At 37.6% G+C, this 26,161-nt stretch overlaps 1 protein-coding gene across 2 annotated transcripts in view; it reads left to right on the forward strand.

The window, feature by feature from the left end:
* gabrb4 (gamma-aminobutyric acid type A receptor subunit beta4) overlaps nucleotides 1-26,161 on the forward strand; it is a 65,180-nt gene that overhangs the window by 23,446 nt on the left and 15,573 nt on the right. For both annotated transcript variants that reach the window (XM_044222707.1, XM_044222706.1), the window contains exons 3-5: nucleotides 13,632-13,699; nucleotides 15,856-16,076; nucleotides 25,016-25,098. In XM_044222707.1, the coding sequence (XP_044078642.1) occupies nucleotides 13,632-13,699; nucleotides 15,856-16,076; nucleotides 25,016-25,098 (372 nt within the window). The remainder of the gene's footprint in view (nucleotides 1-13,631; nucleotides 13,700-15,855; nucleotides 16,077-25,015; nucleotides 25,099-26,161) is intronic.

A 26,161-nucleotide genomic window follows, 5' to 3' on the forward strand; every position in this document is an offset into this window, starting at 1 on the left:
TATATTCATAGCTGTTCAGTAGTGTCAGTGATGGCAATTTTGAGAAATGAAAAGGGGATCTCATTTTCAAGGGAGACCTGAGTCATACTAAATAAATAATACAGGGTACTGAATAACATAACATATATTAGAAAATAGTAAAAGTAGCAAGGTATAATAATTATGATAAAAAATATACAGTATCGTTCACTATTACAGGCATGTGATGTGTTGAACATACAGTTGTCACATATAAGATTATTGCAATAAACTGAAATGCATTGTTAGTAAGTGAGTGTTTTTGTCACCATACTGAATAAATATTTTAATTATATAGTCTAGTTAGAACTGGATATTACAGACAAGTCCAGTGTGATGCTTGTCATGTTAATGAGGAGAGCAGATACAGGATGAGCAAGTGTTCAAGGTGGGACCAACAGGACTGAAGGAATAGGGAGAGCAATAATGTTATTGGCTAAAGGACAAATAAAAAGAGACATGATCATTTTAGAGCAAATTGCTGTTTTTGTATTTATTGTTTTCTGATAAACAACACTGGTGATTTTATGACTTAATGTAGTGTTAATTGATGGATATGTAAAGTGTCCAGGTTAAATGACTGAAGTTTTTCAATATATGAAACAATTAATTAGGCCTCAAAAAACATTAAATAGAACTGTAGAATGAAATGCTGCATCAAGTCAGTAGGTTTCATTTTGACCTGTTGAACAATAAAATTGACACTTATGCTGAAATATCTAGTTTACTATTTCCAACATTAACTTTTTTACTGCAGATGTAATTATTAGACAATAACAGTTTTGTCCATTTTATTTCTAGATCTTCCTTTTTTAATTAGGTTGTGACCGTCAAAGTAGTCACTACCTAATCTTTCCCCCTTGTGTGCCTCAGCATAACCGTCTTTGTGAAATCCCCTCATCAGCCTCATCAGTCATACAAAAACCTTAATGGTGTAATCTGTACTGCATGCAGCAGACAATAAAAGGCTGATTTGACAAATGTTTAAGTTAAGACACACCTTCTCTTAGCTTGATATACCACAGCGTAAATTGGTAGACACACATCAAATTACATATTAATTTAGTTAAAAGTACAAAACGGCTTAAACTGGTTTGTACACAACAAAGTATCCATTCTGACATGCAAAGAAAGCAAAAAGTAGTAGATCTGGACCTCAGTGAAAAATATATTTTTCTGTTTGAAATACTTTATTACTCTATGTTGAAGGGACAATACTGGCTTTGTGAAAAACAGTGGTTGCTGAATGTCCATATATGAGAAATACACAAACAATGTTACATATTGTAAACAAATGCGTAGCAGTAATAGCATACTTTTTTACTGCTTTACTGTTTTACCGGTTTTACTGCCACATAGAATATAAGCATTTTATTTTGAAATTTTTTCCTAATGGTTACAGCGGGGCACTGTGGAGGAGAGACAATTACACAGACATTTTCTGCAAAGCCTCAATATATTAGCCTGAAGAAATGTTATTTGTTGGTAAGGTAACTTTTAAATGTTGTTGAATATTTATTAAGGCCTCACAGCAAGAAGGTCCTGGGTTCAAATCTGCCAATCTGTTCAAAACTGGGATCTTTCTGTGTGGAGTTTACATGTTCGCTCCATGTTTGTGTGGGTTTCCTCCGGGTGCTCCAGTTTCCTCCCACAGTCCAAAGACATGCAGGTTAGGTCAACTGGAAACTATAGATTGCCCGTAGGTGTGGATGTGTTTGTCAGTCTATATGCTTGTTAGCCTTGTGATAGACCGGTGACCTGTACAGGGTGTACTCTCACTCACAGTGCATGCTGGGATATAGGCTCCAGATCCTCGTAACCCTGAACAGGAGCATGTATGAAATGGAAGAAGATTTATTAAATTATAAAATAAATATAACATTTTTCAGCTAAAAACATAAGAGCTTAAAGAGCTTATAGGCCTTACCTAACTATATGTTATGGCCGAAACTGCATTTAAAAAATATTGTTTTTTTAGAGGTGAAGTTGATATCAAATGGGTTTTGAACACCGCATATTCAAGTATTCTCATTTTGTGAACTTGTGGGGATATTTAAGGTCTTGAGGGTGCAGGATGAATGAAATGGGTCAGGACAGGCATATAAAGTCGTTCCCTGTGGTGACCTAAATAGCTTCATTCATAAAGACAATCTACAATGACAACCTTGTGGGCATAGCAAAACTGTAGAACTACCTCTCAATGTATGCATTCCACTGATGTTAATACCACCACCTAATTAACAAGCAAGATATGAAATGTTTTGTAGTTGAATATTATTGATATGTGCCTGTGATGATGACCTGTTTTGATACAATACATTACTATTTTATTTACAAGTGTCCAACCAGCCTTTAGGCGCCACATACTCTCCACATATTACAGTGGATACTTTTTTACATAATTGCCAACCATGTGTTAGGGTAGGTGTTCAGGAAGTGTTCACATACCCAAAACTCATGCAAACTATCCTACAGCAAGTGAATGGTAAGGATGTTAAGAGTGTCATCAGTGTTGAGATGACAGAGTTGGGTTGTACCGTTCATGCACGACACACACACAACAGTTGGTAGAGCTCAGACTTTTCTCATTCATACGGAGCGCAATTGGAATAATTTAAGCCTTAAGACTTTATGATACATTTATCACAGCAAAGGATAGATGCCAATGTACACTGTGGATGTAATAACATGAACATTGGTACAATAATGGAGTTGAATTCAATAGACCTGTCATAAACACTGTGTTACTTAATTTTAAGGCGTCATTGTTATATTTTAGATCTTCTGTATTTGGTCAAAGTCAATGCCTATAAAAGACGCCCTTTGGTTTTGTAAGCAAAGGTGCCTTTTCTGCATCCTCTGCTATTGTATTGGTTGCTCTCTGCCAAGATGGAAATAACTGTATTAAATGCAGGGGAAGAATTCGGTGCAACGTAACATTGTTCTATTAATTAATTTCTTGAGGAAAGGGCTTCATTAGAGCAGTAGCCATTGAAAACAAAAGCAAACACAGACTCAACTGGATAAATAATCGTGCTTCTCTTGCAACACTGTAGGGAAAATGCTGCACAGTTGCTATGGAACCCTCTGTTGCTAGGCAATGGGTTGATTATCAGAGGTTTTTTTTTTATGTAAGAGGCAGAGTGGTGTTTTCTTTGCTGTCCAAAAAATTTTGTTTTCAGAACTGACAGTTTTTACAACTGACAGGATCTGTGGAATAACATGACAACACTATCCTTAATTTAAATGCAATTTATCCAGTTTGATATGTTTATACTCTGAAATTTGTGCTGTACTGAATATTCAAACGCTCCATATTTACATGAAATGTAAACATCATGGTTTCACTGGAAAACATCAATGTTGGGGAAAAGCAGTGCTTCTCCTTCCTATGTAAGCCATATCTGTGACTGTTGTCCTTGTGAGCTTCCTTAAGGAGCCTCTTTAAACAGATTTCATCATGTACTGATGTTGTATGGGATGCAGCAAGATGTCTTCACGTTTGTTGAAAACTCATTCTTCTTGGCACAGAATCAACCCAGATATGCCAAAAGAGTTAACTCGGCCCCTAATCTCAGCACCTGTTTGCTGGTAATTTATGCGGCTTCATTTATTAAAATATCCAATTTATAAGCAGTGGAGATAGTGAGGGAATATTATTATGTTGCCCTCTTGTGGTTGCAGTCAGATGTCAGAATGATTAAGCCTTTTATTAATGGAGAAAGTAATCCATCTTTTTTTAAATTGTTGATGTAGATTTGTTATAGCTGCTTTTGCAGTGCACCTTTCCCTTGTTTTCAGACACATCATGAGGTTAAAGGGCGTGCTGAAAATCACAGTAGGCTGTCTAAAGCAGACACAAACAATGGATATCAGCAGGGAGGTCTGACTCGCTCTGCATCCTCCTAGCTCAGTCTCTGCCTTGATCACATGCATACATGCTTTCTGTCCATGTAGTCTCAACATAAGCCTGATGAAGGATTTACACAAACCTGTGTGCTTCCCTCTTTTGCAGTCTGCAGAACACAACCACCCAGCTCCCCTAATGCCTGATGAAGCCACCATTGTTCAAATGGCAGACATATCTTATATTGCATTTCATGAGGCTAAAATTAACACTGTTAACCCTAACAAATGCCAGAGCAAGCAAAGGCCTGACGTGTCCTGTACTGTGCTTTCCCTTGTGGAGAATGCCATGCTAAATTCCATTCAGAAATCTCACAATTTAATGATGTTTTGCTTATCAGTAAAGGAATATACAGGCAACGCTGGCAAACATATGAACCATCATGCAGTGTTTAATTTCACTGCAGTGTGAGTTTGTTTGTTTGTTTGTTGACAACATTCTGAAAGAAACAAAGAGATTAATTGTAATGATACAATGTGTATTATCTTGAACATATATACACCTTAATGAGTGTTATCAAAAGGAGGTTGAATATCGTAGATAAACAGATTAGCATTTGTCAGCTCCTTTACTCAAGATAATGCTTCTACCTGTATCTTTGTTGTATTTCTGATGAGAACTCTCTATTTGCCAGGCACCTAATGCATTTCTGCTCTGATTGTGGTTTAATCATTTCAAGCAAGGTGCTTATGCCTGCTAATAGTTATACTTACATCAGTGAAGCATGGCATGCAACCTCATGGCTTGATCATTGTATTTGTACAACTGACAAACATGCCTCTCTGTACGCCATGGAGATTTACTATGATTTTGCCATTGCTGATCATATACCATTTTCTATATCACTAAATGTAGAAAAGCTGCCTATGTTATCAACCTTGGTAAATAACATAAAAACAGGAAGATGTTAAGAAATATACTATCCGGACTGACACTTTGCGGGGAAATATTGAACTGCCTAAAGATACCATAAGATGTTGTAATGTGAATTGTAGGAATCCACAACATAGTAATGATTTACATATGTGTTTTATATGAGTCTATTGTGGAGGCGCTTTATATCTCCAGTTAGCCTTTTTATAAACTTCAGCCTAATGCATATAATATTAAGCCTGGCCGGAATGAGTGTGTGGCAGAGCGTCATGCTAAAGCTAGAAGAGCATTTTAAGCTGGGTAGAGTCAGGTAGAGATAGACAGGGGCCTTTATTTGAACAGAACAAATGTGCTAATGCAAATTTTAAATATGCCCTTCGATGTATTAAAAGGTATCAGAAGTCTATTAACTCTGACTCAATGATTAGAAAGTTGCAAAATAATAGTTATAATGGAAGGAGGTTAGAGCTATGAATAATTGCAAAATGTCCTTACCGTCAAATATTGATTGAGCCAATGGCTCAGATAAAATTTCCCAGATGTGGTGGCAACATTATTATGAATTGTTCAACTGTATTGTGAGGAATAATTTTTCAGTGGCTTCTATTGATACTATTGATACTAATGAAGTTGTAGTTGTTAATTCAGAGGAGGTTCACTCTGCAGTCTTGGGTTAAGATAACAAGAAAGCATGTGGAGCTGATAAGATAACTGCTGAACATCTAAAATATGCTTGCAAAAAACGCTGTTCCTTACTTGCTATCTGTATGACTGGATTCTTAGTCGGTCCTGTCTAGATGGTAACCCTGGATTTGCAGAAACTCTCATGAGATTCAGGTTTAGGCAACAAAACAACTTGGTTAGGTTTAGGCAATACAACTACTTGGTTATGTTTAGGAACGCGGACAATGAAGACACAACACCTACAAATCTTGCGAGAGTTTAGCAAATCCAGGGTTACCATCTAGACATGACCTTCTTAGTCTATGGAACTCTGCCTGACTCTATCCTAACTGTATTATTAGTGCCTGTCATTAAAGACAAAGCTAGAAAAAAATAGCATGGAGAATTGCAGGCCTATAGCCTTTTAGCCAGCATTCTATCTAAAGTGTTGGAGCGAATCCTCCTGTACAGGTTGGAACAATACATTATTGCCACTTACAACCAGTTTGGTTTTAAACGTCAACATGGCACTGACGTGTATTTTTGAAAAATACAAAAGTCAAAACTCCACAATTTTTATGTGCTTTATAGATTTTTGACCATATAAATCATGAAAAGTTATTCAATGAATTGCATCTTGGGGTCCCTAAATGGATAATAAGAATTCTTGTTTACAGGTAATGCTCATCAGTCTATGCGGGTTAAATGGAGAAATTCTTTATCGGAACCATTTTATGTTAGTAACAGAGTTCAACAGGGCGCCATTTTGTCTCTTTTTCTTTTTAATGTGTACATGGATGATTTGTCAACAGTTAAATCCATGCAATGCAGGGTTTACTGGCCTACAACAGTTATTGAAGGTTGATTTTGACATAAAATATAATGCTAATAAGAGTAATATTATGATTGTTACGTTAGGATACGTCTTTTAATCTTAGGACCACTCCCTGACACTAAACTTAGATTGTTTTGATATGAACTGCCATTACCAAGGAAAGCATGAAATAGGGCAGCCTCACTGCCCACAACATCAGTTTAGCTTGTCTGCCCTGAGGCTAGATAAGACTGTCAGACTGGAAGCTGAATGCGGTGACATATTGTTGGAGTTGAGAGGACAGCATACATAGATAATAAGCAAAGGATGGGACAGCTTGCTAAAAAAAAAAAAAAGCAACTGTCAACAAGGAGTGAAAACATGATAAGCACAGCGAGATGCATGACTGGCTGGTATTTGAACCATCCAGGGAATCTACTCAACACGGCAGCTATCGTCATCGCAAAGTTTCCAACCCTGCTAATAAAGCCATCTTTGCTAACCCTATTCTCTATTAACCTAATTATTTTTTATTTAAGATTTAAGAAAGCTAAATGTCGATTTCTCATTCATTTTGCACTTAATGATCAATATCTCATTGTCAAGGAAGCAACAGTGTGAACATGGTCGTCAGTTTCTTCATGTCAAAACATCAGCTGAGTTTTCCTGGTCACTCAGCTCCATAGGAATTGAATATACTTCATGACTTAATTGTGTCGCTGACAGTGTTAATTCTCACATTGTGATTTAACAATAATCACCTCTGCTGCGGTAGCAGAAGCACCTGTGCTGTAGTAAACTGTGCCGTTTGGAAGAGTGTTGGAATATCTAAATATGCTCTAAGCAACTTTTAGATGATGGTTGAAGCTTAGAAAGGCTTTGTCATACACAGCTGAATACATTAGAACAATCCAAAAACGCTACATGGAGAGTCTCCTGTTTGGCTGACTAAATTTGGTGACAAATGATGCTTGTGGGCTAAAAGCTTGATTTTTATTGATTGATACCTCTCCTATACAGCAGTTGGAGTGGATTAAGTGGATAGTTTGTCATTGTAATACTCACAAAACAAGGGTGGCAGAAAACATAAAAAAATATCATCACATAAACGACTCATACTGTAAAACTGTATGTTTTCTTTCACTTTATTTCTAAAGTCATTCATGAGTGAAAGGACAGCAGTCTTGGGAGATAACTGTTCAGAGTGTTGAACACCCAAAGTCTGCGCTGGTTGCCTTGTGGTGACTACAACACTTCCATTACTGCTCCTGGCCAAGAAATAGTCCAGCACATAACCCCCCATAAAACTGAAATTTGTCATTTTTACATTTCAGTTTGTGTACGAATTTAACAAATAAGATATAAAAGGTGCTAATTAGTGAGCTTTAGAGGTGCTGGAAGCCAAATTTTGTAACATTCGGACAGAGCCAGGCTAGCTGTTTCCCCCTGTTTTCTGTCTTATGCTAAGCTAAGCTAAGCTAACTGGCTGCTGACTATGGCCGTATATTTACTAGACAGTTATGAGAGTGCTATCAAACTTCTCATCACACTCTCTGCAAGAAAGTAAATGAGTGAATTTCCCAAAATGTCAAACTACTTTTTTAATTAATTTAAGTGAATCACTGCAAAATGCTCTAGTATTTTCTTGCATCATAGTTATGATCAGCTATTGAATTTACATAGATCTGGATAGCTGTCAGTGTCGGGTGTCCATTCTTGAACTGAGAAATAGACACTAAAATTGAAATGCTCTACCAAACATTTCTTTATTGTTTAAAGGTACCATGTGGAGTATTGCTTCATAAAACATTTGCAAAACCTTAGGAAAACCAGTTTGTGCTCATGGTGAGCATGTGTATTCTCGTGTGCATGCTGGTAGAACATGTAATCATTACTCTGCCACACCACGAGTGGTCAAAAACCCCACCGGGTACCTTTTATTTTGTAAAATGTTAGTAAATTTGTCTATCCTCTGAGTGGTCGCTGTGCCCAGTTTTGTAGGGAGCCACCCAACTGGTTGACAATTTGAGATCAGTGCATATTGCTTCTTTCTCTATTCTGTTTTAATGTACCACATCTAAATCCAGCCCATCATCAGACATGTGCTGAAAGCTATTCCTTTTGAGATATTGGCCGACATTAGTATAAAACCAGAAAACAGGAGCAGTTAGACACATTCAGTGGATTCTTGGAAAAGTGGTGGAAACTGTTTACACACTGATATGGTAATTGTTCACAGGCAATATGGTGTGCCTGGGAATGGTATGATCTCTTTCTCTCACTCACTCCTTCCTTTTGTATAAAAACCCTAATAAAAAGACAGATTCCAAAATGACTGTAGTTAGCACTTCATCAGTTATTAGTATTATTTGTAAAGAATTTCCAAGTATTCTGTAGGAAAAATAAATCAAGCATTTTCTAGTCAATATTTTAAATGTTGGTTGACATAATGGAAAAATGCTTATTTAAAGATGTAAAGGTTGTTTTTTTTTAAGGAGTGTTGTTCTCCCAACTTGTGAAGTGTAAGTGCGGGTAGCACTTTTATTTTGAGAAAGCTGTGGTGACAAAGTGAGTGCCTCTGTTTCAGTAAAGCAGGGTCAAAATATGCAGAGAGAGAGAGAGAGAGAGAGAATTGGTGCTTTCTGTTTTCATCTAGTGAACGAATGTACTTTGACATCTCTGGGGAAAACTCTTACTGGTTGCCTTCACAAAGTGGTGCGATGTAAAATGGCCCTACTTTTTCCCTTTTTGTAGAAAGAGATGGGTCAGGGAATATGACAAAGCTTCAGGGCATTTAGTGTAGTGGGAGGAGAGGGGGGAAGGAAATAGGATTACAGAATGTAAGAGAGAGGATAGATAGGCCTTTTCAGCCAAGTGGTTTGCTGGTTAATATTTTAGTACCAGTGAAGAGAAACATCATAATTTGTACAATAGTTAAAAACATACTACATTGTGTTAAAAGGCATATCCAATACAGTTAAACAACATAAGCGGAACAAATCTAATAGCAGATGATAGAGGTAGTACAGTCATGTTAAGGGTAAATTAAAATAGTATTAGTCTTGCCATTTTTGGTTCTCATTAAGCCATTTCTTAATATTACACTTCAATCATATAATATGATGGGGACTCTCTAATTGATTGTGGTACTAACTTCCATTAAATAGCGTTGAACTAAAACAGAAACACCCCAGAGTTTTACATTGGAAACTCTGTATGTCTCTTAACTCTGTGATGTCATAGATGAGTACAGTCACGACTGTACTCCCCCTCAGGCTTCGGGGGAGTATTTCCTGACCCTAATGCCTCATGATCGTAAGGATAGTACAGGATAGTACATAGTTTCGTTTGGAGCAGATCTTACAAATACAGACCCAATTATGATAACATTTTTCTAATTTAGAAGTTTATCAAAGCTTTCACCAAATAGTCCAGTTGAGATAATTAATCCTTCCAAAATACCATGATCAGCTGGTATTGCTAGCACTTCTGCTTTGTCCAGAAATTTGAATCTATTCTGTTCAATCCCCTGAAATTGAATTCAGTTTATTTTCTACATTACACACATGACTTTTTTTGTAACTCCTGCACATGCTATTCCATCATAATGCAGTGGATGGTTCTGCTGTTTCTTTCTACCGTGAACTTGAGAACAAACGTATTAACTTTTCATTGACTGAAGCCACTGGAGAACACCAATAACTTGTACTTGTACTGTGTTAATGTATGCATAAATTGCACACTACACAGCTGCGACATGATTTTCCAAGCATTTAGCAATGTTATACACCCATGTGGTGTTTAGCACGTGCATGTGTTCCAATACAATTATATTTACAAGCTGCACTACAATAGCTACCTATAGTTCAGATGGATTCATGCATTGAAATGCGTGAAGTAAGTGTAGTTAGAGATGTTAATGTACATTGGATGTTTGCCTCTGTTTTGAGAGAACAGTGCTTACGGTAAGAGACACATCATCACTCATGAATGAGGCGCAACATGACTTATTGGGCCAATAGTTTTGGTGCAGACACAGACTCAACAGTCCTCGTGGTCCAAAGTTGGATCAGATCCTGGCAGCGTGCCCTGCAGGAGTGTGTGCTTATTCCTTTCTTATTTCATACAATAGAATGTACAATGAGCTCCATGCGCTAAGTAATTGAAGCCAGACATACAATTTGTGGGTCACTATAATTAGGGTGAGGGTAAAGTGCAGACTGACAGCTTTGATTGGACTGTATATTTAGCCATATCCAATAAAAAGAAAGTCGTATAGCCTTTCTATGCACCTACAGTCTTTATTTCAGGGTTTTGAAGGTATTTGGACAGATAAGGGTTATATTAGCAATTTTTATAAACTGTCAAAAATCTTTATGGGCTCTGAACTGTGCAAGCCATAAACATCAACATGACTCCTGCTGTCTACAGTAACTGTCAAGATCTTTTTTCCATTCTTTTTGCATTTCAAAGTGTTGTATTTTGAGAGGATTCAGAAGAAAGGGAAAGTTGTAGATCTGTTCTGGTCAAAGAGAGACTATGCACACAAGATGTTGATTTTTTGTCTATTTTGTGAACCTGTGCAGTGCAACCATCAACTGAGCGTAGAACTGAGTCACCCGGTCCTCTGTGAGTCACAGTGGCTCATAACGGTCCGTACCTTATCCTGGTGTTTTAACATAAAACGTGCAAATTATATCACATAATCACCAAAAAATTAAGAAATGCTTCCTTATGACTCCTGCTACTTGAACTTTAAAAATATGTTTAAAGCTTCATGCACTTCCAGTGACTATAGCTCACAGATGTTGTGACAGCTCATGGTCGTCACATTGTGCAGATAAGAATGTGTAGGGAATGAGGCCTTGCAATGTTTTAAAGAGGAGAGGAAATGTGAAAACAAGTGATCTAAACAGATGTGCAAGGACAAATCAAATCCAACAAGGAAAGAACAACTAACTTCAAGCTACTTCTGAGCAGGATGGTATGAAAACTGTTCACGTTTCTCGTCATTAGTGGTCTACTAATTAATAATTATTAATTAGGGTCTATAAAGAAAGAACAAATATACATAAACAGTAATGTAATCTCATATCCATTGCCCTCCTTCATTTAAGTAGAAGGTCATAGGTTCTGTACCTCTTGAATGTGATGATACACGCAATAAAGTACATATTGTGGTACTACTGTTTTCTGTATTGTTTATGATCCTTATGCTAATGCAATTTCCACTATAATACCATGGAACATTATCTGAATATACTGATTCAGCACTGCCACATGAACCAATCACTCAACTGTTTCTGCTGTTTCTGTTTTCTGTGTCAGCAATTCATATTTTTATGGCCTGATCATTCTCACTGAAACGATGTAAGGCTGACATGGATTGAAGAGGAAGGGTGTTTAGCTGTTAAGGATAGCATTAGGACTGAAAATGTATAGAAAGAGACAGAATTTGTAATAATAAAACACTGAGAATCATTGTCAACAAATCTGTTCACGCACAAAATCCACTGCCTGCAGCAACAGCTTCTCAAGTGGTGGGTGCAAGTTTTCTTTATTTTGCTGCTTGCTAGAAAAGGTATCAAGTAAATAACAGATAAAAGAAAGAAAAACAAGTAACTTTGAACAGACTCTCCAGCCCTCTCTGCATCTAGCTCTTTCAGCATTACTGTCTGTGTTGCCCAAAGAGGTATGGATGTAGTGTGATGCTAATATTCCAAATTTTGTTTGGATATAACCTAATTTTAAAGAGCTGACAACAACAAAATGAATTAACTCTAGGTTAGTGTCTTAAAAGGAGACCTTGAGGCTCAGGAAATACCCTACTGTAGCACATTATAAATGGTAATTTGTCATGGTAATTATTTAAAATATATTGTAAGCTGACAGATATAATGTATGCATTTTGCTTTTGAATATTTCAAAAATGTCCTTAAAATTAAGACAATGTTGTACATAGGCTTATCTGTGTGATCATATACAACATAGTCACACAGGATGCCCGAAGTCTCCTACAGTTGGTTACAGTGACTGATGCATGAATGGATAATCCTTGTAACTTAAAGTTGTGTGAATATTGAAGTGGGCCAAGTGTTTACTGTACATGTAAGGGAGATGATGCATAGCTGTTTACATGTCTGCAGCATGTACTGTAATCATGTAAATGAGGCACCGTTTGCTCTTCCTGTTCCTTTGCATTGCCAGCCTAGAAATTAGTATGGATGAGTACATTTTCTCAGTGTTGTTTCATAAGCTTCTAAGAGTAACCAATCTTTGCTTTCTGTTCTATGTACTCTCTCTAAGCAGCAACTGGTGTATTGTGCACTACAAGAGTAGCCTATGTATTTGATTGCTTTGAAATGCCATTTTTCATCAGTGTAGTTGAAAATTTCAAATAATGCATAATGCAAATCTTGTTGATGTTGGTCTTTTAAGTAGAACTATTGTAATCTGATGTATGGTTGAAATCCATTCTTCTGAGATGCAAAAAATGTAGCAGTATACAAAATCTGATGTGACTGAGTATGCAACTAAGGTTATATTGTTATAGGTTATTTGTCCTAGTTTTAAGTGAAAACCTGAAAACTTAAAAAATGGAAATATGTGTTTAAAGTTGATATGAAATTAAAATGCCTTATTAACCCTTTTAGATCACATCTCCAGTCATATTGTGTACCTATGTAACAATATATGTAAAAAAAAAAAAAAAAATCCATTTCTTTGTATCCTTATATCAAAATCCAATCATGTTTCCTTCCTGTAAAACAAAATATGACTTGTGCTTACATAGGCTTGAAACAACCAATTTCAGCCAATAATATCATGACATTCACCCAGAGTTTCCTGATGGACAGCTTTACTTGTTGCTAAAGTAGCTAACCGCCGTTAACAGGCAACGGAACCGGGCACAGCAGCCTCCCAGTGAACACAGCCTCCGAGACAGACGGATGCTGTGTTCGGTCCCGGTCCGGCTGTGTTTCACTGGGAGCTTCCAGTCCGGCAGAGTCAGCTAATAGGACCACTATAGCTGCATGGCAGGTGTACGTAATGCACAATCAGCGCTATTGGCTACTGTAAATGCCAATCAATAACAGCAACAAGTCCCTCCCTAGCTGCCTGTATTTAGATTTTTACAGGAAACACAGAAATATGTAGAAGCAAATAGAATTCCGCTAGCCATTTCATGGGAACTTTAAGAACTTAAGTGGAATTAAAAGTATGTTAGAAACCAATTAATTTAACATGATCACTACATCAATTTACTTTGTTTGTTGCACACAAAACGCATACAATAATTGCATCTTATCCTTTTTGTACTTTTTTAGTGACATCAGTTTTCCTTTGTTCCCTCAGGTCCTCCAGTCATCGTAGGTATGAGCATCAACATAGCTAGCATCGACTCCATCTCAGAAGTAAACATGGTAAGTTGCAAACTTCTTTGTCGTATGTCTTTTTTTTGTTTGCGTCCCCACCAAAAAATATTCATCCTCACACCGCAGTACTTGTCACTGCTAACTCTACTGTGGATCTGGGGAAGGCTGCAGACGAGGAGCCCTCGTCCTTGCTGGCGACGAGGAGCTTCATGGTGAGGGTGTAGCATGCAGGAGGTTCACGGTAATCTCCACAGTACCCAAACACCTCCGTGCAAGCACCCAAACAACCAGAGGGAGTTGCCAGTGCATCAACAAATACGTGATCCCTCACTGGCTTCCCACCCACAAACACTGCCAGTAGTGGTTGTTGGACTGAATGACCAAGGCAAGCTGGGGGTGCCGCTACAGAGTATCTGTGGTGGTGGGCAAGAATTTCACACTTCTTTCCACTGAATGAAACCTCGGTTTCATGATAAATATAAAATTAAATAGGTGCTTTGTTGTTGTTGCTGTTGGCTGTTTTGTCTTGAACTACTGATAATTTGTTCACAGTGTAGTCCTCACACTACTCTGCAAGACAGCACATAATCTTTTGCTCTGGCATAGACTTGAGAACAATCAGGAATGCAAGCTGAGTAGTGAAGAAGGCAATATGGCCGGTGTCTGAGTGATGACGTCATTCTGTCTCTTAGCACTCAGTGTGACATAGTCACTCACAGTGCAGCTCACTCCTCCCACATGTTGAGGCAGCTTTTCTATTTTGTGTTGTTTTCTTTCACCTTCGCTGTCGCTTTCTTTCTTTCTTTCTTTTAGTTGTCTCTCGCTTTTGCTTCTGGAGTGATCAAATGATTGTCAACCTGTTCAAATAAACCTCAGACTTTGTTTTAAACATGTTCATGATTTGCCTGAGATACCTTTGCTCTTGTAGGTCTCAGAGTGGGAACATAAGAACACTTTTGATTAATGATCAGTCAAAATGTATATTACATGCTCAATGGCAACAAATTTTAAATTTGATTAGGGGTGCGGTATTAAAAAAATGCTTTCACAGATTAAACTAAAAGCACACAAAATGTCAATGTTTGTAACTGCTAGCTGTTTTTGTGGACAGTCAAGGGTCAAGAAATGTTTGTCTGAGTTTTTGTCAAACCAATTTAGAGCGCCTTTCCCCAAATCTGCATTTGAAACAGCTAATTTTCAATGCCAGATATGATTGAGAGGGCTGATTTGTTTATCAGTAGTATGGCTGAGTGCTTATTAAGAGCTGTGTGTTCATTAATTTCTTCACAAGTGATACTTTATTACAGAACACTTTGTATGATTAATTACAAAACTGGATGTATGGGTTACTAGATGTCTTAATATGTATAATGTTCAAACATGTGAAGCATGGGTCAACTCGTTATTTTAGCTGTTAAAAATAATCTGAGATGAATTGCACCTTTCATTAAAATAAATTGTGTAGACAACATTTAAAATCATTGGACTGTGTAGGTTTAAAATTAAGCCTAGCCTGTAGAGTACAGTACTTTGACAACAATGTATTAGCTGGCAGACATTGTATCTCCACTTGAGCGCTTTTGCAGTTAGATACAGTTTTATACAGGAGTGCACAGTTGTATTTATTGGTTTGCTGCTAATGTCCTATTTTACAAATGCTTTTACAGTTTAGTTTTTCTGATTGTGTAAAAAATTTTAACAATTTTCATGATCTCAAGGCATAAAAATAGTGTTGTAGTGCCCTAATAGCAGATGCGTTTCTTTCATTGTTGTTGTAGCCCTATCAAAGTTGCTTAATCCTCATCCTCTTCATTAAATTACATTGTGGTAAAGCACTGAATAGAGAGATTTTTATTTTTATTTTTGATTATTATTTATTGATTTTCATGTCTGTTAGTACACACCACCTTGCTCTTGTTCCCTACACAACTCTTGGTACTATCTGTCAATTGTGATTTTAGGACTGACTTTTTTTCTTTTCTTATTTGCCTGTGATAATATCTATGTTCATGTGTTACTCCCAGTTTGATAAACCATGCCCACTATTTCTGAAGGGGTTACTCAAATCTCTGTCCAGTTTCATCAAGCATTGGCAGGAAACAAAATAGTGAAGCAGTCTTTGCTAAATTGTTACTGTAGCTCATGACCTTATGTATAACTGAATTGTTTTTTGTGACTTCATGTAAGTTTTTCCTTCTCCCCAGGACTATACCATCACAATGTATTTCCAGCAGAGCTGGCGAGATAAGCGTTTGGCCTATGGTGAGCTGAACCTAAACCTGACTCTGGACAACCGTGTAGCAGACCAGCTTTGGCTCCCTGACACCTACTTCCTTAATGACAAGAAGTCCTTTCTTCATGGTGTGACAGTAAAAAACCGTATGATCCGACTGCACCCTGATGGCACTGTCTTATACGGGCTGAGGTAAGAGCAGTGGAAACTCTGCTGTCTTGTGTTGCATATAAATATATATAGATATCTCTGCGCATTGATTTCATACACTATATGGCTGGTCTGGTGGTTTACATCAGCATTTCTCCTGTTAATATGTGGCTAATTAATACTACACTTTGCTGAGATTTACAAAAGAAAAAGAATACCCCTAGGTGTTAATGTGAGTGTGACTGTTTTTCTGCCTGTTCCCAGCGACTGACTAAAAAACTAGTTCAGGGTGTTTCTCTGCCTTTTGCCCAGTGCATACTGGGAGTTACATAGAAAACAAAGGTGGTACGGTATAGAGGAAGGGGTGGACGGATTTTTACTTTTGAAAAGATTCAATAATGCAAGAAGATGAAGCCTCAAGGAAAAAAATGGATATACAGGAAAAAGTATTTCATCCATGCTGGGATAGGCTTTACCCCTCCGTGGACCTAATCAGGATTGGCACGTACACAAAATGGATGAATGGCATCCCCAGTATTTAGAAACCGAGAGCAAGAGCAAACACTTGATTAAATAGACCAGAAAAAACAGGAGCACTTAATTGACGGAGAGGGGTGATTTTTGCAGTAGACTGCTGAAGATCCAGACATACTCACAATAACTTTTAATTAGATAACTGCCGTCTTTGTCATTTGCATCTGTCATGTGGCAATAATAAAGCAAGTGAAATTTTGCTGCTAGCACATGTGGCGCCAGAAAAACAAGATCACCGCTGCTAGTATTTGGTCCTGTGTCAGGATGAGTTATAACAGATTTATTTTTGGCAACAATAAACAAACTTTAAAGCTTTATTTATAAAGTTAATAGTCTACAAAGTTCTAAGTGTGTCTCAGGACAAACAGTAACCATATTTTGGAAGGAGACGGGTACATTAAATCCAAAATTCACTGACCCAAAAAAGGCTAAAAAAAGGTTCAAATGCTCACCACCTAAATGTCCCAGATCACTGTGACAAACTAGACAATTCAGTCAACAGTAAATGTGCACAGAGGGACCCATCAAAAATCTCTTGGGGATGGCTAAAAGTAGGAGGTTTGTTCAAACTTAGAATGGATTGCTGCTTTTCTTAACACAAGTCATTAAAATAAAGTAGTTTGATGGAGGCAAAGAAGCTGGGAATGTGTTTTGTTTCATGAATAAAAGAAAATGGCAGTGACAAGGTGTAGATCATATGAAGTAATGAATTATTAATGCAATAATCAGTATTCAGAAACTCTGAATTACTGACTTGGTGCTGACAGAAAAGCAGATGTGATGGCAAAAGTTTTTCTCGTTCCTTTTATGACTCTTCACAAGGTACAATATCAACATAGTAGAAATGCAATCTCACTGCTGCTGAAGACCACGCTGCAAATGTTTGCCTACTAGATGAATCTTTAAGGTTTGCTCTTTACCCTCTGTGACATCACATGGCACATGGGCCTGGTAATGTACAAGCGCAATCTTGGAGCAGCATGGTGCCACGCTGAGAAGGGTCTGGAGCAGGGTGAATATATTTGTTGGAGGAATACGTTATCAGCGGGTACTGTTGGGGCATGCTTCAATAAAGGCCAATCAAATCAACTTCTGTTTTCCCCCTTCTGCTGCTGTTTAATGGCTATAGGGAGAAGGACCTCATATATCCTACAAGCAGTTCTTACATTATTATTAAGAATAACCCATTTGTGCAATTGCTAATTTGGCATTAATCAATTAATTTAACATAACTTTGATTGTTTGAAATGTGTACTAGATGAAAAACGTCACATATGTGTGCCTCCACCAAATAAAGCAGGTGGAAACAGAATCAATTTCATGCCAAAAGTGTACCAAAATTAAACCACCTGATCTGAATAAACATTTCCAGCTGCTCCACTCAGCGTACGTACCTCAGCACATCCAGGTTCCTTTGAAGCCACATAAGTACCAAGCAGGCACAAGCATAGTAAAATGGACGTGTGCCAAAAGAAAATGGCATTACACCTGCATTTGCACCTCTGCTGTCTTTGTGCCTGCTTGAAACAGAAAGCTAAGACTGTTGCTAGGGACACTAGCATCAGCTGTCCTTCCAACATCTCATCTTTAAACACACTGCACAGGGGTTCACTATTATCACCCACTGCAGTAATGGTAAAAGGCAGATGGCGTCAAGCCCTTGGATCTGTCCTCCAGAACAATTTTTCAGCAGTGTACAGTAATTAGAAGCAGTGCATAAACTACATGCTGTGGTGATTTCAGGACCTCTACAAGCCTCCTGTAAGCATGCAATTAAATTGCTTTGTTAAAATGTTTGACTTTGCCCAAGGGTTGTGCGGACATTTTTTTTCCAGAAGGATAGAAGTAACTTTAAGAATAGATGTTGTGTTCTCGGTTCAATTCATTTAAATGTTGCACCTCTCAAGTTTGACCGCTTGAGGTTTTTGTTGTCTTAAATGCATTTTCTTTTAAAGATCGCCTGTTTGAATTCATCCCCCGTGCTACACTTGAGCACGGTAAAATGCAACCTGTGGACAATCACATTACACACTCTACTACACTTTGTGCTGTGCTCTCACCTATCCACTCACTGTGAAATGTGCTGATACAGGTGTTTGTCCTTATTTGCCTTTAGTTACCTTGATTCCTAGTACTTACAGTGATTTTAATCTGAGCTGTGCTGATTTGCATTGATCAACCACTTCTATTTTTGTATTCATTTAAGTACAAGCTGACATTCTCTCTACTTCACAACTGTGTCCTCATTTTTTTACCCACTGATCTCATGTTGAGCTTTGAATGATGCATTCTCTGTACTTGCAATGTCTATCCTGTGGCCAAACCATGATTGCACCAATTTCTCTTATTTTTCTACAAACAAAAACCTATATGTATGCAATCAGGATTAATCACATAAAAATGCACACACGTAGTGATTTTAAGTGACAAAATCACAAATTATTTAGTGTTTCAGTCAGAAATTAACATTCAAAGAACTAAAATCAGATCTAACTCTGACTGTGAAGTGATAGACTTAGTTTACAGTTGTACTTTTTGCGGAATTTTCCATATTTGAATGCACTGAAAGTGATTTGGGGTAGCAGACAGCACTGCCTAGTCAAAGCAAGAAGTTCCAGCCTTCAGACCAGTCCTTCCAATGTGACTGGTACCTAGGGTGACCAGATGAGAATGGGTGAAATTCAGGACCGGGGAGTTGGGGGTAGGGGGCATGGTACTTTATATTTACACTCCACTACATTTCACTCTTCACTCTACTGCATGTATCTGACAGATATAGTTACTAGTTACTTTTCAGATTACGACTTAGCAAATAATAAGTTAATAAAATACAATGCATTGTTAAAGATTAAACCAGTGGTTCCCAATCATTTTGGCTTGTGATTGCTTCAGATGTCTATGAGTTGTTAACAGCTGCACCAAAGCATGATTTCCGCTTTAAACTTCTCAGACCGTTTCATTTAAATAATAGTAGTAAAAGTATCGAAATTTCAAAGAGAGAGAAAAAGAGAAAAGTCAAAGAAGTGAAAACAAATTTGTGTAGCCAAACTTTGTATTTTTCTTTTTTCCGACCCTCATTAATCATCTCACGACCCCTCGGATATATGTTGTGACCCTTTGGGACGGCCCGACCCCTAGGTTGAGAATCACTGGACTAAACTACCAAACTGTATAGACAGTAGTTAGCTCCACCTCAACCAGCTACAACAGTAAAATTCTGCACGCTTTTGAATTGATGCAGTATTAGCAATCTAATAACGTCATAACATAATAAATCACTGACAGGGGCCATTTTGCTGCAGAGCAAGTTCTTTTACCTCTGATACTTTAAGTACATTTTGCTGATAAAATGTTTTGCTGATAATACTTTTACTTCAGTAGTAGTATTTTGATTGCAGGACTTTTACTTGTAATTGAGCATTTTGATATTGGTTTACTGGTACTTTTACTTAAGTAAAGATCTAACGATCTGAGTGCCACTGCCAATGACATGTACATAAAGTGGATTAGAGACTGTGAATTGTCCATAAGTGTGCATATGCCTGCCTATAATACTTTACCCACGAGTAGCCATGGATTGTGAAAATCAAAAGATGGACGAATGGTGGTGCATGTGTTCTGCAGTTCCAAAATTCAAATCAAATCTGGAAAGCTGCCCCCATCCACCTCCCTAGAATTAATGTTATTTTTGAAAACCTTGCTTAAATTGTAATTTTTGTATACTTGAGGTATACTGCGGCTAGATTTGAAACATGCTTTATTTTTATGTGGAGAGGAGGGAGGGGGCTGGGTCTGAAGACTGCTGAGTGGTGCAGGAGAGCATTTGGGTGTTGCAAACAAAGTCATTCGAAACATCAATAAAAGAGGTCGGTGTCAGTAGAAAGTGTCCAGCCCGGTGTGCATTTTTCTAGCAGGTTTTTCTAACTTGTCATTGAGTTGAGAGGCTGAATCATTGTATGCGAACTGACAATACAGTTTGGTAGTGCGCTGGGTCCTGAGAGCATTGAGGGCTTTGTTGAGCTAAGCTTTCGCCAGATGGTGTTTTCTCTCTTCCCATTCCTGTGAATCTGCTCTCTCGTGTTCCTCTTTTTATTAAACTGTGGTGTAGTACTATGATCTTCTTCGGTAAGCAAGCTAACTCGCAGAGAAGGATACAGGAGTAGACTGTGTAGGTGTCAAAACTATTGCTCACATATCTGAAAGCCTCCATGTCTGTAGTGCTGAGCCTCTGGGATCCACCTCCAGATTGCTTTTAGTTGTTTAATGCTGGCACGATACATGGTCTGAAAAGCCAAGAGTGGCCTGTAAAAATGAGTGGAATGAACCTTTAATTTTAAATTAAAAGTTTCTACTTCCTCAGGTGCTAGGCCTACTAGTAAGCTCTTAGTTTTAGTTTGTTTTGCAATACATTTGCATTGTGATGAAATTAAAGAAGTTACATTTGCAACAGTTCGCAGTGATTTTGGCCTTTACGTCTCACAGATGAATCTCAAACTCACTCTGATTGCCCTATGTAGTCGTCTCACATCTCTTAAAGTTGCTGACCTACATCTGCTGACATTTCCAAATCCCAGGTCCTCGCTGTAAGTCGTCCCAACTCGTGCCTACTCAATGATGATTCTCTCCTTACTTGTTAACTGTCACATATAAACTCAATTTTATTCATAGTGGGGGTTTTTCTTCTCTGCCAAGGGGTAAAGAATTCATTTCTGTCCATTACTCCAAGCTGCTCCTGCTGCTGCTGCCAGGGTTTCACTGCTTCACTATGCTACCAGGAGTATTGTCTTCTAAGAACAGTAACTGTGTCTTGACAGGAAATGTCTTCCTGCTTATGATCACAGAGGACACAGGACCTCGCTACAGCTTGAGGTTTCAGGCAGAACATTGTACGGTCTCTCCATATTTTAGTTTGGTTAATTTTTCACTGCATACCTGCATACAGTAAGATGCAACTTTGGCACACATTTTTTCTTTTGCTGATTTGTTTGTTTTACCACTACTTTCCTTTTAAGGTTGCTTGCTGGATTTATAAAAGGCTGTGGTTATACTGCTTTGGTAAATACCTAGTTTCCATAGTTCACTGTCATTAGATTTAAAGGCCCTGAAAATGTATTTTCTCAATCAGCTTCTTCTATGCTATACATGAAGATAGTGTTTATTGCCAAAGTTAGAACAGTTTGGGTTATTTCACATTAAAGATTTCTGTTTTGCTTTATTTCTCTGTGCTCTCCTTACTGGTTTGAAGTGGGCAGGGATTCAGTTGGAAAAAAGATGATGTCAAGTACTTCCATGCACCAATCAGGATTCAGCAACATTTGAATTGGAATCTGAGGACAGTTGGGGGCGCCCCGGTAGCTCACCCAGTAGATCATGCACCCCATGTACAAGGCTGAGTCCTTCCCGCAGCAGTTTGGAATCCAGCCCGGGGCCCTTTGCTGCATGTCATCCCATCTCTCTCTCTCTCTCTCTCCCACATTTCTTGTCTCTCTTCTGCTGTTCCTCTCAAATAAAGGCAAAAAGCCCAAAAATTAATGTAGAAAAAAAAAATCTGATGACAGTTGGAGTCATCAGACAGAGTTTCTGAGAGTTAAACTAATAAATAACTAATAATAAATAATAAATAATACCATCAATATTAAACGTTATAGAGAAATACTTTTGATTTGAAGCTTTTCAGGGGCTTAAATTAGCTAATTTAACTGCATATCACCCATATGCATAGCAACTCTAAGCCATGTCATTAATGGTGATGTTGTTTTTTCTCTTCCCCTCCATGCTTTATTTCCAATACATTCTCAGGAGTACATTGTCTTTGGGGTATAAAAATCCTTTATTTTTCAGTTCATGCCATCAAGAATTTGACAGATGTAGAGATGACTGTTTGACAACTTAAAGAGTAAATCAATGGTAATGTTCATTCAGCTTGGAATCTGTATCATATTATGTAAATAAACACCTCCCTTCCCTCCCCAAGGCATCCAACGGCCCCAAGGTGGGTAAATGTAAAATGCGAACAAATCTTTAGTGGCTATGAAAGCAAAGATTTTGCTGTCTCAAGTGCTCCGGCCCAGGTCCCTAGCACCTTTTATTTGAGCACATTGTTCCTAGCCACTGATAACTCCAATATGTGATTGATTTGATTTCAATTTATTATCAGAATATTTTTCTGAAATTTGTCTTGCGTCCAAGACAATCAACATATTTATACATGCACCACACCATTGAGAGTGCAAAAGTGAATGTGGAGTTTTCCACAGTTGTTAGAAGCCTTTTTGCTGCTGTGATTCCAGCTAGCCATCATTTTCTCTGAGACATGTTCAAGTTCAAGTTCAAGACTCCATCATTTGAAATAACATCACTTGTGGGGAGTGGGGTAAAAAAATGATCCAATAACTTAGGAGATCTTTTAAAAAACAAAACAAAAAACCTGCTCCCAAAAATATTTAACATGGCGACATTCCAACATCGAATTCCAACAGTTGATTCCAGCTGTGTCAAGATAGTGTGATATTTCTCCTTTTTCGGGCCAATTTATTGATATAGATAAATGAGCAAGATCTTTATTCCGTGTCTGTATGGCCAAAGATATCTGTGAACAATTCATTCAATTATACATATTGATTTAATCTCTCTCTCTCTCTCTCTCTCTCTCTCTCTCTCTCTCTCTCTCTCTCTCTCTCTCTCTCTTTGGTATTGCTTGTAGTTTATTAAACAATGTTAAAGCATGCATAGTCGGTTGAGTGTCACAGGGAATTCCAGCAGCTAACGTGGAAGATCGCAACTGAACATGGAGAAAGAAAGAGTGAGCTGGAATATGTTGTTTCTTTCAAATCTTGAAAGCTCCTTAATCCTGTTTCATCCATTATGTCACCTAAGTTATTAATTCCAAAACGTACCCATTTATTTGTGTAAAACGAAAAGAAACATTATGGAAAAGACTTAGCTTTTTTTTCAACTTTTTTCATTGAAAATCATGATTGCCAAGTGATCTTTCCTCCTAATGTAATTATGCATGATGTTATCTCCTCACAGTGCGTATCAGTGGTAGCCCTACTGTACACTCAGCGCAGAGGAGCATTGTGAGGCAGCAGGGAGGTGCAGCACAGTCGAGCAGAACAGAATGCAGTTTGAGCAGCTTAATGCTTGTGCAGCAGAATGCAGCTCAGTGTCATTGTAAATAATAAATATATACTTGTCACCCATTATGTTTATGTATTATTTTCTTTACCCTTCAGGTGCCTTCTGCTATCATGGACCCAGAGGCCCCACATGTGTTAATCTGGTCCAATCAACTTTAGCAGAACATATTTTGTTTTCCAATTACCTGCTGACAGCACTCTGTTCACCCCACCATGACCAATTTACAAACTCTGTGTTCAAGCAATATATTCCCAATGCAAACAGCTTATTATCTACTGTATTACTAATTCTAGGTTCTGTAGATGGTTGTGTACATTTGCTTACTGCATCAGACTGTAGCAACATTGGTGGCTCTGACTTAAACATGATTAATAATGTATCCAAAATGTGAAACGTGTTTTAAAGGGCAAAACTTCATATTACCCTCATCATCCTCTAACATACATACAGAGACACTCACTGTGCACGTCAAACTTCCCCTGTGAACCTGCTGGTGGCTTTTGACACAGAGATGATGATAAAAATTATTTTTTCTGTTTAATTTACGCAGTATGAAGTATGAGAATGAAAACTGGTATGATGAACACATAGCAGCTGGTATGAACAGGATAAATGCAATTACTCAAATGTGCTGCATTGGTAAATATCTCAGTTAAATGCCAAAGACCCCTACATGTGTAATTAGTAGCCAAAGCTACTGAATTTATTGCCATTAATGAACTGCTATGCATACATCTCTTCTAAAGCTACCTGGCAGAGATGCATATCTCGGAACTAGCAATAAATAACATACACTGGCAAAATCGCAGATACTGAGCAGTTAGTGATTCACATAAAAAAATTATCATATTTAAGAGTCTATGGAAAAGTAGGAAAATTGTAAAATTCCCTCAAAACATAAGTTATGTCTCCAGCTCCCATGAGCCTTACAAGGTTTAAGAGGATAAAAAACATGAATGTGAAAGTTACCTATATTCAAACCCAGTAAGATACATGTGGTACTGGAAAAATGTCCTCACAACAATATACGCTTAAAAGCTAGCCATGGATTATTGAACTGCTGCGGCGATTTCATGTTTTCAACAAACAACCACTAAATAATAACTTTGAAAGTGTGACTTGAGTAAGTGGTGGACATGCTGGTGGTTCATCATATTGTGCAACATGTTAAAGCTCATCTGCCACACGCCATGACCTCTCTCTTAACCTTTTCCTTCATTTGTGGGAAAAAATATATAAACTTGTCTGAGTTCTTGTCTTTATGATATCAACTAAGTCTCTGCTCTATTTCTGTCTATTTTTCTTAGAATAACCACCACTGCTGCTTGCATGATGGACTTGAGGAGGTACCCTCTTGATGAACAGAACTGCACCCTGGAAATTGAAAGCTGTGAGTAATGCAAAATCTGCATGGTATTTTTTGATTTTGTCTCTGTCACAACAAAGACCTTTACACTGAACTCAGAGCAACTTTGAAAAGCAATAAACAGGATTGCCAGAAAGCTGTTTGTACTGCATAATCACTATCTTAAAATTATTGTACGTTACCTCTAAAAATTATACCTAATTAAGTGAGGTTTTTTAGTAAATACATTTGTGTGAGATAATTACAGGAGTCATCAGTGAAATATTTGGCATCTTTGCCAATGTGTGCCATTTGTCAGATGTTTTACTTCTGCAGTTGATGACTGCCTTGATAAATAGAGAAGAAATCACACTGCTTGCTGATGTGCATTGATTACTATTCCCTCAGTGTGACAGGTGGACAGGACCACCACTGGATCTTTGAATGGTGAAGGCAAAAGGATAACATTAAAATTGGGACTTTACTTGATCCTCAATATGTTTCTTAACCTCTAAATTACATTACTGTCATGCAATGTCTGAATAAATGTAGTTTAATGTTAGCGCACATCCACAACAATCATTATAATGAATGATTTGTACATGGGACACATAACTAGTAACTAATATCTAAGTAACAGGGAATTAATAAGTAGTTATTGGTTAAGTGTCATTTAGCACCTGAGTTCATCAGGAAGGATTCATTAAGGAAGTGGTATATATATAGTATATCAAGATATTCAGTTCAATAAGATAGTCATTTTCAAAATCTCGAACTGCTCTTCAGGAACTACTGGTTAGCCGTCTGTTCCTGATTTGTTCTGCACTTTTTCTTTGATAACTACTCAGGATTTTGTTGATCTTATCATCACGTTTTACTGCTGGATCCTAATTGAATTTGGATTGCATCAAAGAACATGGTTGAAATTCCAAAATCAGCAGGCTTTCAAAACTCAGATTTCTGTTTTCTTTTCAATGGTACATGCTTGCTGTCTTTGTAAGGAGCATTAGTGACAGTGTTATAATGAAAATGTATGGATAAAAGATCCATACAGGTTTTTATACTGTAAGTTTTCCCAAATTTCCATATGCAATCCTTTTAAATTGGC

The sequence above is a fragment of the Siniperca chuatsi genome, linkage group LG14, assembly GCF_020085105.1.
Source record: "Siniperca chuatsi isolate FFG_IHB_CAS linkage group LG14, ASM2008510v1, whole genome shotgun sequence".
Taxonomy (NCBI): Eukaryota; Metazoa; Chordata; class Actinopteri; order Centrarchiformes; family Sinipercidae; genus Siniperca; species Siniperca chuatsi.